Consider the following 15,230-nt stretch of genomic DNA (forward strand, 5'->3'; position numbering starts at 1 on the left):
CGCTCTACGTAAATGAACGTAACAATGATTGACCGAAGACGTAGCAATCTTCATGGATGTAGCAATGATTGACCTCTATTAGATAAATAAGTAGTTTAGTATGAGCAGATGAGTGGAATGATTTGTGCAAGCATGAAAGGACAACTCTTTTTAGATTAACTACGGTATGTTTTTATTTACCGTAGCTGCTCGATATAGTATGGTAAAAAACAACTTCAGTTATTTTTAGGGTAAAAGAACAACTATCGTTTACAAAAAAATTTTATCGTCGACGTTGTAACTTGCTGCACAAAAATTCAGTTGAAACTGTTAAGCTGGCCCTAAAAAATTTTCTCAAGTTAAGTTATAACAATGATATACAGCTGTATATCATTGGTTATAATGAAATTTTTGATATGAAAATTATGGTAATACTAGCGGAATGTTCGGCGATGCACTGGTGTTAAAAATCAGCTTATGAATCATGAGAGGTAATGTAGTTGCCTGCCACTTGCCATTAGCCTGACACATTGCCAATGGCTAATTTGAGTAAGCTTACTTAAGCCCGTATTTCTTGGGACGACTGGGCGGCACAGCTACCCCAACCTTTTAGTGATATTCGGCGGCTAATTAGTAAGAATTTCGGTCTAAGCTCATTCACTTGGAACTTCCACCAACTAATTAACTAGCGCTCTAGCGCAACTAGCGATGAAGTGGATAGGCTCACTAATTTAGTATTGGATTTGCCTGCCACCAATGTAGTGGGTCACTGTGGGTGAGAGATACTTTTCTGAATTGAAGCGAATCCAAACATCGATGAGGAACACTATGGGGCAGCCTGTCTAAATAATCTTCTAATATTACACATATATAAAAATGTTGAAATAGATACAGAATCAGTTGTGAGAGATTTCTGCCATTGACACACGGACAGAACAAGAGCTATTGCAATAAAGAAGTGATAGCTCTTGTTCTGTCAATGTCCCTTAAAGAAATATTTAGTGTCATGAGTTTTATATCATTCGTTGAATAAAGAAAAATTTTTGCCAACCATGAACCATAAACAATATATTTATATAGATTTTGACGCATACAATTAATTGCATTTATGCATGCTTTGAGGGTTGTTGATGCTTAAAAAGTCTTGAGCTTTGGGGCGCTGCCCCAAACCCCTTGGTGGGCTTACACAGCCCCCCAAACCCCCAGGTGTTCATAACTAGTCGCTTAACATTTGCAACCGTAACTTCAACCAGAGAATACAGGCTTGAGCTTGCTAATAAGAGCTAACTACTTGCTCTCACAGGAGAGCATGCATAAAATTACGTTGCGCCACCACAGAGAGCGATAGTGTATTTTTACCCATATAACAATATATATCGCTCTCAATGAATCCATCCATCTCGCGTAGCTGAATTAGTAAGGCATATGCCTGACGAACAGGAGGTTCTGAAATAAAATTTTCTGCAATATGGAATCTTCATTCCAATATTTTAACAACTATGGTTGGACAAACTGAACTACATACAGACAGACTTGAGATTTTTATAAATTAATCAGTCTTTATAGATAGCAACGTGCATAGGTAACTAAAATGAGCAATATTTTCTTATAAAAATTTGAAATATATATTTACTTACACTTGCTAACAGTGGGAGTGATAGCCATTAACTGCCTACTCATGAATATGCAAATAATTGGTGAGCACACCTTAAGCTAGCCTGTCTTGACAAACTGTTGTTTTTGCGGAGTTGTCCCCCATCGCGTGGGCGAGCAACACAACTGTGTTGCTCGCCTGCTCGACGGGGGACAACTCCGCAAAAACAACAGTTTGTCAAGACAGACTAACCTTCAGTCTAAACCTAGCTACACCACCTTAGCACACTTTTTTCAGTTTAACTTGCTATTGAGCAATAATTATCATATTTAGTCATTAATATTGTCTTACATAATTTTCCATATGCCAATGTATCAATAAAAATAAGTGTTGTAGGTAGGAGAAGGCGAGGGGGCAAAGATGAAAAAAAAACCAGAAACTAGAGATTATGCAGTGATATATGGCAGACTAGCTTTCAAAAGACACCAGGATCAGACCTAACAGTTGCCAACCTTTTGCAGAGCATATGCAAGCTTACAATGAATAAAACACTAGCAATATAATTACTTGTTTAACACCAAAATAGATTGTAGCTCTTGTCAAAAGATTGAGTATTATATTGATCATCATTCCTATCTACCATTACCTTTTAATGCATTGTACCTTTTGCTTTACTTTTATAAGAAATCTATATTTCATGGAATAACAGTATTTGCGTAAAGCATGACCACACAGCAAACAGAGTTGAAATGATGGAGCAGTACTAACAATGTACAGCTTACACTTTTGGTCTTCATCATATAGAATAGTGTTAATACCATGTTCTGTTGGCTTTGAAATTGATTATCGTAACATGTACATCATAAATTAATATTACAATACAGGAGCAATTCATGAGTAATAAGCATATTGTTACCGAAAATACTTGATAGAAAAAGAATACGGATTGGCAAGCAAATCATTAATAGCACCTCAGAACGCTGACTAAAACCACAATAAATATCAATAAACTAGACGCTTAAAATAGCTAGCAGTTCTCTCTGTTATACAACGCTGTATGGATCACCGTTCTCATCTTCATATGTGTCTGCATCTATATATAACTCTGATTCAGAGGGTTTCAGGCTACTCTGATGTGGATAGGTAGGGCCGTCATCCATGGAAGAGTTAAGGTCATAGCAGCTATCCGACACGTCGCTGTTGCTGTTTTTTGATTGGCCAGTTCTTAAAAAATTGAAAATGAAATAGCAGGCATGAGCATCAGCTTGAATCATCTTGGAACTTTGAAAATTTTGTGTAAATGTATTTAGTTGCTATAAAATAATTAGCTTTTGATAGCTACATGTTCAAGCAATGAAAGTTACTAAAATCATCATTTGTGGTAGACAGCTTAAAGATGAACTTACAAAAAAATTTGTAGATTTTATCAGAAAGTATAGGTATTTTTTCATCAGTTGCAATTGTTTTCGGTGTCTGAGGTGGTTCGACTGCAAAAATGTTTCAAGACTAAAATTGACAAAACTTGATTGCGGTTGAAACGCTCAAAGGAAAAAAAATACGTACAAAACGATGTCACTAGTTGTTGTTGTTGCGGTAGTTGATATCGGCTATTGCATTCAAGTTGCAATGTTACGCATCTCCATTCTGTCAGTCCCTTTGCAACTATAGACATCATAATCACACTTTTGATTGATCAGAAAATTTTAAACGCGGTTTAGTTTTATTGATCTTGATCCTGAAACATCCTGGCAATCAGATCACCTCGAACATACCAAACAATCGCAAATTTAGAAAACTATCAATCTTTACTGAAGAGAATTTACAAAAAATTTTGGGCAAGTTCATCTTAAAAGCCAAAAGTCTCAAAGTAGTCTGCAGAAACATAAAGCTCGAGTAAGCTATAGCACAGACTTGTAATGTTCATGCAGTGGCCCAAAAAACGGAGAGAGATCCTCTCTGTTTAGATTAATAATGAGGCACTTAACACATGTTCAAATATATGATACCACTGATAGTTTATCTACTGATTTCATGAACAGCCAACATGTTTAGGCTGTCCTACATCTGATATCCTGTGTGAAAAATGTACTACTCACTTTCTTCGATTAAAAATAATTCTCAAAGTTTCTGTGATCGATCTTTTTTTCATCCTTTTTGCTCCATTATGATGGTGATATCGTTGCTCCTCAGGTGGGTTTTTAAACTGCACTTTGTGTTTGGTTTTTGGCTGCCTGAGGGAACCGGTGCCACCGACTTCATACGATGGATCGTCGAGCAGGTTTGGAGTAGAATGAGAAAGTGATGGCTTCAATGTTGTCTTTTCTTGATCTGACAAATAAGGAAATACAATGGACACTCCTATAACTCAAACTCACATAACGTAAAGGCTTAAACTTTTGCTTTAGGCTACGTAAAATATTCCTAAAAACAAAGTGTGAAGTTCAACGAGTTCTCAAATTCGATTTGAATAACGTCCATCTCGTTGCTGGCGTTGAAAATATCGTGTCTCTTGCCACGCTTGAGAGAGAAAATGACGAATAGGGTTATTTTATTATATATACTAGCATCCTGGCATTCTATTTTAATGTGAGAAATCATCTGATGCCTCGATAAATCACAGAGAATAAGTAGCTGAGCAATAGTTTGGTGTTAGTATTAGAGGGTCTGTTTGCCAATCTGAATGCCACTAGTTAAATTATTATCAAGAGCTATTTTTTATCATATCCTTGAACCATTTTGCCAGATAGACGAATGAACGGATAGACATCGCTCTTATTATAGTAAAATTATATTTTTGTTTTACTTTATTTTAAATATTTAAAACATTTTACTGGTTTTCTTTTGCAAAACAAACCTTATTATTTAGAATTAAAAAAACTCTAGATGATTTGACATTGAAGACGTAGTTTCTCCTTAACTCGTTGTAAAATCACTGCAATCATGGACCATTAACCGAGTGAAAGTGATGGGAAAAAAAGAACTGTTGTTGATACAAACCAATAATACTAGTTATGGTACGGTCATTAAATTAAAACTTTAGTCTAGTCTTTTTTTCATTCTGAAGAACCAAAAGGGTGAGCTTGGGAAGATCTTGGAATGGATGAGATAACTTACACATATTTTACACTTCGTATACATAAAATCCCTATAATGTAAATATTCCTGGAATGGATTATTTACGTTATGCGAGCGCCTTTTATACTGTGACTCTAAGCATTTTTATGTTAGAGCACTTTCAAGATTTATTGAAAAAACGGTTTTTGCACTCTACTGTAAACAAAGCATTCAAAAGCCTGTACATCTGAGAGGTCATTTTGTTCAAAATCTAGTGACAATTGTAATATCAGGTTCAACCATCTTCTTGCTTTATCTGCTGAGGCTTAGATGTAAATGACATGATACACGGTTTAGACTAATATCTTTAATAAAAAAATACTTCTAGAATGTAAAAGGAGACAAGATTACAAAATAACAACGACTCATTCTTATGAGAAAACAAGTTTCACATAAGTTATTGAAATTGATGTTAAAAAAACTTGCTTCATTCATTGAAAGACAAACGAAAGGAGCTTGTTGAAAGCAATTACTCACAAAGTGGAGGTGTTTGCTGATTGTAGAAGTCTGCTGTTGGAGTCTTAGAGCGTCTGTGAATGGAAGAGGTAAGGTCGTTGTCAGACTTCATAAAGTCCACCATGCTTTTAGGTCTTTGAGGCTGATCTAAAACAACAATAATAATAAATACAACTGGGTGTAACAGCCAAAAATCACTTCTACAGATTGTGGTACAAGTAACAAATTACACATTTATATATACTTATACTTAAGTATAAGTATGTATAAATGTATATATAAATTAAGTACTTGGTATATCTATATATACCAAGTACTTAATTTACTTCATTCATGTATATAAATCTTAATGTTTGTCTGTCTATTTGTACATCTGTACATCCGTCTGTCCAGCTAAAGCAATGAAGTTTTAAAAACGAAAAATTCGCTGCGAACTGGATTTGAACACACAACCTCCAGCTCTGTGGACATCTGTTTATCCTATACACTACACAAGTAAGTTTTCTCCATAAGATGCGCATGGAAGGCATATAGAAGGCAGGACTACTTTCAGACTACAAATAAAAAGCTCTCATGGAAAAAAGAGTGATATATGAAATAACCATCCCTTGAGTAAATCACTGAAAGCTCACCTCGATGGTTTGATGAATGGCCTATTGTGTGAGTATTTACAAAAGATTTTTTCAAAGAAGAGTTGCGATCTCTTTCTCTGTATTGTAGTGGTGACAACTCATCGTGCGAGTCAAGATCACAGTTAGAATTTATTCCACTATCTTTGGTAGCAGTAGAAAGTCTTTGTTCTTCTTCATGGCTGCTCCAACTGCTTGTTTCAAGAGACCTATATGAGAAGAAGAGAATGCTCTAGCACCTTTGACCAAAAGAACAGCTCTCTTTCTAGAAGTTTCTAGAAGTAAAGAATAAGTGTTGGATAATATTACATATATTCAATAAGGAATCAAGTTGACCCAAAAAGAAAACCATAAATAATGTACTTTTTGCTGCTGCCGCTGTCTGATAGGGCTTGTTGTATCGAATGCTCTAAGGCTTCATTCACAGATGAGAGACTCAAGCGGAATGAGTTGAGACTTGACTCTAGGAAGAACCTGTCTGGGTGATGAGAATCTGTGTACTTCAGCAATTTCTGTAAATAAATATAATTGATTCAGATAAAATAATTGTTACTCTGTAAACGCAATAATAAGTATACAAACTTAAATACCTTTTGTAATACTAGTGAAAAATAAAACTATTAATAGGGACCTCATATGATGCTTGTGAATGGCTGCCGAAAATAGAATGGGCAATTAGCAAAAGGAAACTCATTTAATCTCACCAACTACAGTAGTTACATAGAACTATTTACATAAAACTAGTTACATAGAAATATTTACATAGAAATACTTCCACAGAACTATTTACATAGAACTATTTACATGAAACTATTTATATAAAAACTATTTACGTAAAAACTATTCACATAAAAACTATTTATATAGAACTATTCACATAGAACCATTTACATAGAACTACTTACTTAGAACTACTTACATAAAGCTGTTTACATAGAAATATTTACATAGAACTATTTAAATAGAACTTTTTCCATAGAACTATTAGCATAGAACGATTTACATCGAACTATTTACATAAAAATGTTCACCTAAAACTATTTAAAGGAAACTATTTACATAAAATTATTTAAATAGACCAAGACTCCACATTGACAGATGAAGTTAAGTAGTACAACAATGTTGATCACTCATCAGCATTGATTGTCATTTGCAAAGCTTAGTTGTTTGAAGAGGCTCTCTTCGTGCTGACAGCTTGCATGACATGAGATTATTATGCAATAGCAAATGAGTCTGGCTGTCTCATAACAGTGGCGCTGAAGAGATACACCCAGTTTCATTACCACTACACTATTTAAAGTGTTACTAAACTGTCAAGCTGATATTTTCAGCAAATGCCAACTTGCCTTTACTACCTGGCACGTTGCCACACTAAAAGGCATTACTCTATACATATTTACATTTGCTGCCATCACATTGATTTATTTGATCATCAGAGAATAGTTTCAGTCACTCAAACACGCCCCACATAGCTGATTTAAGTCTGCCAGCTGTCTAATGTTAGCAAAACTTATGTCTTTCAGAGTTCATGATGACTCACAGGCCGAGTCAGTTATTTTACAGTTTCAAAAGTTAAACACAAATTTTGGAGCTATAAATATTTGATGATGCCAACAGGAAAAAAAAGCAAAATTTGTCTCATCAAAATTAAACTATCAAGCTATGTGAATGCGCAATAGTAATTACTTCAGCCCACTAAATAAAATGCCTGTTCGAGATGGAATATTTCTATAAAAAAACCACTGTAATTTAATAAATATTTTACAATCAATCTATAATTATATATACATGTATTTCTCAAAGTACCGTATGTGTGTCATTCCGGCTATAGATATAGCTATAGCGCACGCTGATTATTTTACCAATGCAGCCACGTGTTACGACTCCCCTGTTAAAAAATACTTTTCAGAAGTTTCAAAAACTATACATGGAGTCAAGGCCAATTCTTCTCATGAAGACAATTATATCGTCTCCGTGAGAAGAGCCTCGACATTATCTCTTCATTCGGTCAGACAAAGACAGTACAATATTTCATTTATACATTTGTACCGGTATCGAGAGGTACCAGTATCGTTCTATTCAAAGTTTTGATAAATAGCTTCTGGAGGAACACTAACCTTTTTTTATACACACACACTTCTATGCAAGAATTGTTATTAACTCAACATATTCTCGACTTTTATTTTGTTTTCTCAGTTCGTAGTAATTGTATCATTATCCAATCATCTTTTATTGTAATCGTAGCAAAACCGACTTAATTTAGCTATTAGTTGCTAAATACAGTATTTCACATTTGCATCTATGTAAATCTTTTATAGTCATTTTATTTTTTTTAATTTATTTGACCTGCACGAAACATTTTCCTCATAATATGAAGTTAAAAAGTTGTTTAACAAAGTTTGAAAACCTTTACAGATGTTTTTATTTTCTCTTTTAATTTATTTCAATTACACAAAACACTTCTCTCATGATATGTAGTTTGAAAGTTAGAATGACAAATGTTGTTATATGTTAAATACAAATAAATTTTCTGTCCAAAAACCTTTTTACTACCCGAGCAACGCCGCGTGTACAGCTAATTTTGTATGAAAATCAAATGCATAATGCACTTAAGTGATGTCACACAGAAGGCACCTTCTCTCAGCTCAGAAGGAAACAGCACAAAACATCCACGCACTTATATTTTCTACCGCAGTACGTATCTAGCAGTACATATCAACCACATCACTGCCATACTTAAATAAAGACATCAGAATGAGTCATCAACAAACAAACAACAACCATGTTTACACTTTCTACATCAAAGTTTTGAACATTTCTGTTGTCACTCTTTCTCAAACACTGATAATGACACGTACTTACCAAACTAAATACGGTAAGGTATACGTACATTGACTTGCGGAACATATGGGTTGACATGCGTTCTGAAATTCATAGGTCTAGCGGCTAATACTTACCTTTATATACAAAACAAGGCTAGGAATTCTTCTAACAGGCGCTAGAAGTTGGCTGATCAAAGACATATTGTCTCCCTCCATCTCCTTTTGACAGTTTATTAGTGCTTCCTGAAATCTCTCTGATGATTTGTTCAGCTTACGCACTGTTCTCAAAGCTGCTGGAAAGTTCTCTATATATTCTTTGTATTCGCTAAGTACATTCTAAAATAAAGTGTAAATTATTGAAACTTACAATGCCAAAACAGTAATTAAGTCTACTGCAGACAAAATGCTATCTCACATTTATGAATTAGTTTGCAGAGTTGCCCTCTCATGACCTCCACTGACTAAACCATAGCTTTTGTTTGCATCAACATTAGTTTGAGAATTTTTTAGGACCTTTGCTTAGATTTTGATACTGATTGATTGGTATTGATCAATTGCTGATCGATCTGTATTGATATGGATACTGATTATAATGGCTATTGACCTGAGCTATTAGTTTTATATCACCTAAACTGATTATAATTGATACACCAATCAGCGCACTAACCAAAAACCAATCAGTCTATTAAATTTGTTCTGTGTTTCTAAGTCTTATACATTACCTGCAAGATAGATCTTTCTTTAGCAAAAAGAATTTTAATTTGACAAAACAACATTATAAAGTTCATGTTTTTACCAGTTTCTTTAGTTGGTGTGATAATAATATTGATGTAGGATCCAACATAGACACCCAGCACACTACATTAGGGTATATTGAAGCACATCCTTGGACTTATGTAAGCTTAATAAAACAGTACTAAAGGACTGGCAACCCAAAGAAATGTTCTGATGAAAGTCTTTCACGCTAAAAATGATGATCACGCTATGCGTATTGATTTTGATTTACTGTAAAAGGAAACGCTATTGTCTTGGTCCGCGTGTGGGGGGACTGACTGGTCAGGTTACAGATTTAAACTCCGGCGTGTAAGAAGGCATTGCACAATAGCTACAGGAGTTCATGATTAGTGCTTCAATTACATTCCGCTAAAAGATATTGTAATTGTCCGCTGTCGCGTGCTCATTCCTTACTCACATTTATTGACGCTTTTCATGCGGCTGTTTCATGTTTTGCCAACAAAAGATTTTTTTGTTGATCTGACCCTGCTATGTGAATGAACACTAATGATTACATCTAGGTAAAGCTACTTGTTGCTACGTGTTTCGTAGACTGATTTGCTAGAAGAATGATGTCTTATTCATCAGCCCACCTCCTCAAAGACATTTTAAGGCGGTCCTTGGAGAACAGTAGTTGAGCTAAAAGGATTCCAATTTGAGGAATTCTAGTAGGCATTAGGTCATAGTAATATTTTGTTCAATCAATTATGATTGTTAGTAATAGTAGTATTTTCTATAATCATCTTTTTAATTAGTAGATTTTAACAGGCTTATCAAAGACAACTGTTGGTCCAACTTGGAGCTGGTGACAGCGTGCTGACAGCGTGCTGACAGCGTGCTGACAGCGTGCTGACAGCGTGCTAAATGTAACAAGAAGTATAATCTACATTTTCATTCTTAAAGATTAACTTGCACATAATTTTATTAGATTTTATGAGAAAGTATAGACCTTTTTTTATCACTCGCGATTATTTTTGTTATTTGATGTGATCTGGCTGCCAGGATGTTTAAAGATTAAAATTGACCAAATTTGATGGCAGTTGAAACACTCAGAAAAAAAATGCATTCAAAGTGATATCACTAGTTGCTACCATTGCTATAGTCGCTATCATTGCTATAGTTGATATCGGCTATTGCATTCAAGGTACACGGTTACGCGCCTCTATTCTGTCAGTCTCTTTGCAACTATAGACATCATAATCGCACTTTCACAAGATGTGAGTATTTCAATGGCGATCAAGTTTTGTCGATTTCAATTGTGAAACATCCTGGCAGTCAGATCACCTCAAACCTCAACAACAATCTCAAATAATGGAATAACTAATACTTTTTGATAAAATCCACCAAGATTTTGTATAAGTTAATGTTTAAGGCTATTTCTGGATAACTCTGGTTACCTCTTTGTAAAAACTTGATATCTAGGACTGAGTAGGAGAACTAGAGGAGGAAGAGAAGGCAGAGGGAGGCTGACAATTAGTCAACTATAATTGTCTGAATAACAAATCTAGCTAAAAGCGTTTTCAAACTCGCTGTCCTTCGAACTTTTATTACACACTTTAGAGCTTTGTTATTTACACTGCTGCATAAGATTTCAGATAGAACAGCTTAAAATGACATAATTTACAACCAGGCTGATGCCTCAAGTTTACAAAAACATGCTAATGGCCTTAAACTATCAGTGGAAAAAACTTGTTGAAAGTTTTTATACATGTTTTTCATATTGAAAAGTTATGTAAAACCAAACCTTTCAATTTTTACAGTTTGGACTATAGAGTTGAACTCGTACCTAAAGAGCTTACAGCTTTTAGACAAGGCTGAGTTCCTTTTGAGATTACCGAGCTGAAAACAATGGTGTAGATATTGTCTATTGGTTTAATTGCCCGTAGCTAATGACAGGTTTCAAACTATTATGTTTGATGTGTTGATAGGACATACATTCTCTGTGTTCTCTAACCGTAATAATGCTTATTATGTCTCAGCTCAAGGAATTTTCATCATCTCTGTCGTCAGTATAATAAATGTGATCATGTGATTAATAGAATAAAAGATTTAGTCAAGGCTACTGCATTTAAGCAAAAACAAAACTAGGTAACGTGTCTCCTTATCAACAAGTTATTTACAAATAATATAAATGTTATCACAGCATATACAGATGTTCCTGTATGTTTTCCAAGTTGACATAGCCCAAATAAAAAAAGAATTTGACAAAAATACAATTTTAGCAGTAGTAACACTGCAGCAAAGCAAAAAATGTCACAAAAGTATAATCACAAAAAACCAGACTAAACTGAGAACCTTCCTTAAACGAATGGACCTTGCTAAAATCTCTGAGAACCTTGCTAAATTGACAAAAACCTTTATTTTTGTCCATTTTAGCAAGTATGCTCAATTATCATTTTGGCAAATCTCCTGAATGGCAAAAAAAATTGTTTAAAAAATTATATGTTGATGTCAAAACATAAATGTGCACATTTATGTTTATGTCAAAAAATAAATGTGCACATTTATGTTTATGTCAAAAAATAAATGTGCACATTTATGTTTATGTCAAAACATAAATGTGCATTTTGACAAAAATCTATATTTTAATTAAGATTAGAACAAGTTTAGAGAGCATTTGTAAGCGCTAACACAACGGCTGACGACCCCTAGGTCACTTCATTATACCAGTAAAAAACAATCAAATCAAACCAAACATTGCAAGTTCAACTTTTTCAAATTTTTATCAGACTTTTCAGAACAATATGGGAGGTGATTGTGCTTTATCAATGAGTCACATCTTCAAAAGTATGTATTACTTTGCTAAGAGCGAGATAAACAATTTACCAGCATTTTCACAGAATCTTTTTAAAGCGCTGTGCCAATCAAATCGTCATCTAAAGATTGGAGATTTGAAAAAAGATTGCATCATTCAGTGTGTGAACTTATGGTTTTCAACATGGTAGACCAACACACCACTAGCTGCTCACATCAACCACACCATGACATTTTAGAATATTTGTGTGTATAGTTATTACATCTGACAGCCTCCTAGACTGCCAGGGTACTAGTCTATATAGCTCTTCGCCAATGACTCATTTTGTTTTCGTTGTCCGATGGTGGAAGTAATCATACTAAACAGCCGTATCGGCTGTACATTCCTGTAACCGATTTCATCAAACTTATCAGAGTCAGATCTCTCACAGCCCTGAGACTGCCAAAGTACTAGTCAATGTAACTCTTTGCCAATGACTCGTTTTGTTTTGGATGTGTGATGGTGGAAGTAGTCATACTAAATCGCTGTATTGGCTGTACATTTTTGTAACCGATTTCATCAAAATAATCAGAGTAAGATCTTTCCATATATGACACATAATCACCTACCTGCTTCGTGGTGTCTGTAAACTTTGCAAATATATCGCCGAGTATGTCCTGTTGTCTCCAACGAGTCAATCTCATCTCCAGCTGAGACAGCACTGCGCAGTGGTACTCATAGATGACTGTCAAACTTGATGGGAAAATACGACTAAAAAGACAATTGCTACAGTTATAAGGCTCAAATTGTTGTGGTTTATCGCAAACTGATAAACAAAAACCTCAACTTTTCCTACATAATGCTCTATTGTCAAAAACTAAGAAAATTTCACAATATTTTGGTGGAAGTTGACCTCAACCTCCGATCATGTTGATTCACAGACTTTGTTACCATAATAGCATTTATCTCAGTTCCTCATTTCTATTTAGCCATGAAATTATATTCCTTGTTTTGAATTAATCGGAAAATGTCGTAAAACTAGCCATGGTAACGCAATAAAAAGTACTTTATCAATGTTATCTAACAACGTCATCAAAATGAAGATATTTTGAAGGCATTGGCGTGTGAATGTAAAGGCCATTTATCTATCCGCTAGCAACATGTCATCTAGGATAGCAATTGACTATGTAACTGATTTATTGTTCCCTAAACGTATCAGCTGATAGCTGTTCTAGCGCTCTATTTGCACTTTTATGGCAGATCTCACAGAGTTCTCAGGAACGCACTTCTATATCAAAGCCAATCAAACCCTAAGAAAACAATTCTGTGCAATTAAAATTGTTGTATATAATAAAAGCAAAAATGAAGAGCATAATTTTATTTTTGTTCTACCACCAAGTTCTGAGACAAAATTTTCCACAAAAATATATTTCTGTATAACCTTCAGCACAGTCATAGAAGAAAAGTAGCAAGGATGTAATAGTGAATATGCAGTCAGAGAATTTAGAAGCCTTTGAGCCTTTATAAAGGACAGGTAGTGCTGCATTAGAATGGTTTTAATAAATAAATTAACGTAGTCTAAACTGTCAGCGAGAAAATTAGGAGTTATAGATGTTTAAAATACACTATAGTCTGTCAAAGGTGGTAGCTGGTCTACTAACAAAGCTCTTGTCATCAATGCTGAACATATATAAAATACAACGTAGATATTTTTGTAACGTAAAAGTTCATTTCCATTTCTTTTCCCTTTTTTTATAGATATATTAGTACGGGGAGCAAGCAAAAGCGTTCAGAGTGTAGAACTAAGGCTATAGAGCTATTGCTACTTAGAACGCGAGACCTTTTCTGTACTTTTTAAAGATATTTATTTTTACAGTATTAACTTTTTTAATAATCTTTTTTTATTAAGCCACAGTTTTTGTTCTTCCTTTAGGTTCCAAGCTTTTAAAGGTTAAGAGCTTTTATGACATTGCAAAAACATCTTGTTATCCTCTTGAATAATTTGAATATATTACCAATTGAGAAATACTGTAAAAATAAGAAAATCAAGAAGTTCATTCAGAATGTCACTCTACACGTTGCCCCTTAAAACAATAAGAATTTGCGCATCTCAACATTTTATAAATTATGCAAAAATTTCTATGATGAAAAATTTTCAAAATCCATTTGATGACTAGAGAGTTTTAGAATGGTAATAGAAGAAAAAAATTTAGAACATTTTGTAGCCATGGAGGCCATAGAGAATACCTGCAATCTCTGGCCGACAGGGTGTCAGATCGCCTCAGAACATTTCGATGGTTTTCTATAAGATTGTAAAGCGTTGTGCAGTAGTTCCTCTCCGAGTCTAGTATGCTGACTGCTGTCTTCTGTCTTTGAACTAAAATAGACATGAAAAAGTACTATATTAGTAAGTCCTGGCTTTATTCTTATCGTTTATGTGACTATGTTAACAATAGCAACTTATTATGTTATAAAAATGTGTTTTGAAAGCTTGCTATTTTATCTCATTGTTATAAAAAAGACTGGATATGTTCAAAAGACAAAAAATATGTTACTTGAGCAAAGAAAATAGTTATTAAGTCTTTGTTCATGGGTATTTTTTGCAACAGCATGAGACAAACAAACCTAAAATACATGTTTATCGTTGATGGGAAATAACAAAAAAGGTTCAAACCTGACAGTTTGCCGTCTTACAAGAAACTTGTCAGGGTCGCTAACACTGATGTAGAACAGTGATTACATGTTACAAGAGCTCAGAAGCTAGACAAATAAATCATAAATAATTCTGGTCATTGGTCAGTGTAGTTGATCAACAATCGTCATGGTAAATTCTCTCACCCTGTAGCCTGGATGACTGAAAATCGATACAAGTGTTCTCCCTCTGTTCTATGAACGGCATGTGCTGAGGGTAATCTCGAGTATGAGAAGACTTGGAATCCTACAACAGAATATAATAAAAGCTGTTGAGCTCTCATAGATTTGATTTTATGATTAAAGAAGAAATGACCATGAGCAAAAAATTAAAAAATCTTCTTGAGTAACTTATTTCATGCAAGCCGTAAAAGAATTATTAGGATTTGAGGCTTTCTTCTAATTCCCACACAGAGAGTTGTTTCTTTCAAAAGAGT

The 15,230-nt window shown here is 34.4% G+C and overlaps 1 protein-coding gene across 2 annotated transcripts in view; it reads right to left on the reverse strand.

The window, feature by feature from the left end:
* Positions 1-2,169: 2,169 nt before the first annotated feature.
* LOC137399801 (rho guanine nucleotide exchange factor 33-like) overlaps positions 2,170-15,230 on the reverse strand; it is a 39,834-nt gene continuing 26,773 nt past the window's right edge. For both annotated transcript variants that reach the window (XM_068086026.1, XM_068086025.1), the window contains 9 exons: positions 14,941-15,040; positions 14,350-14,479; positions 12,732-12,873; positions 8,730-8,930; positions 6,136-6,284; positions 5,776-5,981; positions 5,165-5,290; positions 3,670-3,901; positions 2,170-2,797 (listed from right to left, as the gene is read on the reverse strand). In XM_068086026.1, the coding sequence (XP_067942127.1) occupies positions 2,617-2,797; positions 3,670-3,901; positions 5,165-5,290; positions 5,776-5,981; positions 6,136-6,284; positions 8,730-8,930; positions 12,732-12,873; positions 14,350-14,479; positions 14,941-15,040 (1,467 nt within the window). In that variant the 3' untranslated portion in view covers positions 2,170-2,616. The remainder of the gene's footprint in view (positions 2,798-3,669; positions 3,902-5,164; positions 5,291-5,775; positions 5,982-6,135; positions 6,285-8,729; positions 8,931-12,731; positions 12,874-14,349; positions 14,480-14,940; positions 15,041-15,230) is intronic.

This window comes from Watersipora subatra, chromosome 7 (assembly GCF_963576615.1).
Source record: "Watersipora subatra chromosome 7, tzWatSuba1.1, whole genome shotgun sequence".
NCBI classification, from domain to species: Eukaryota; Metazoa; Bryozoa; class Gymnolaemata; order Cheilostomatida; family Watersiporidae; genus Watersipora; species Watersipora subatra.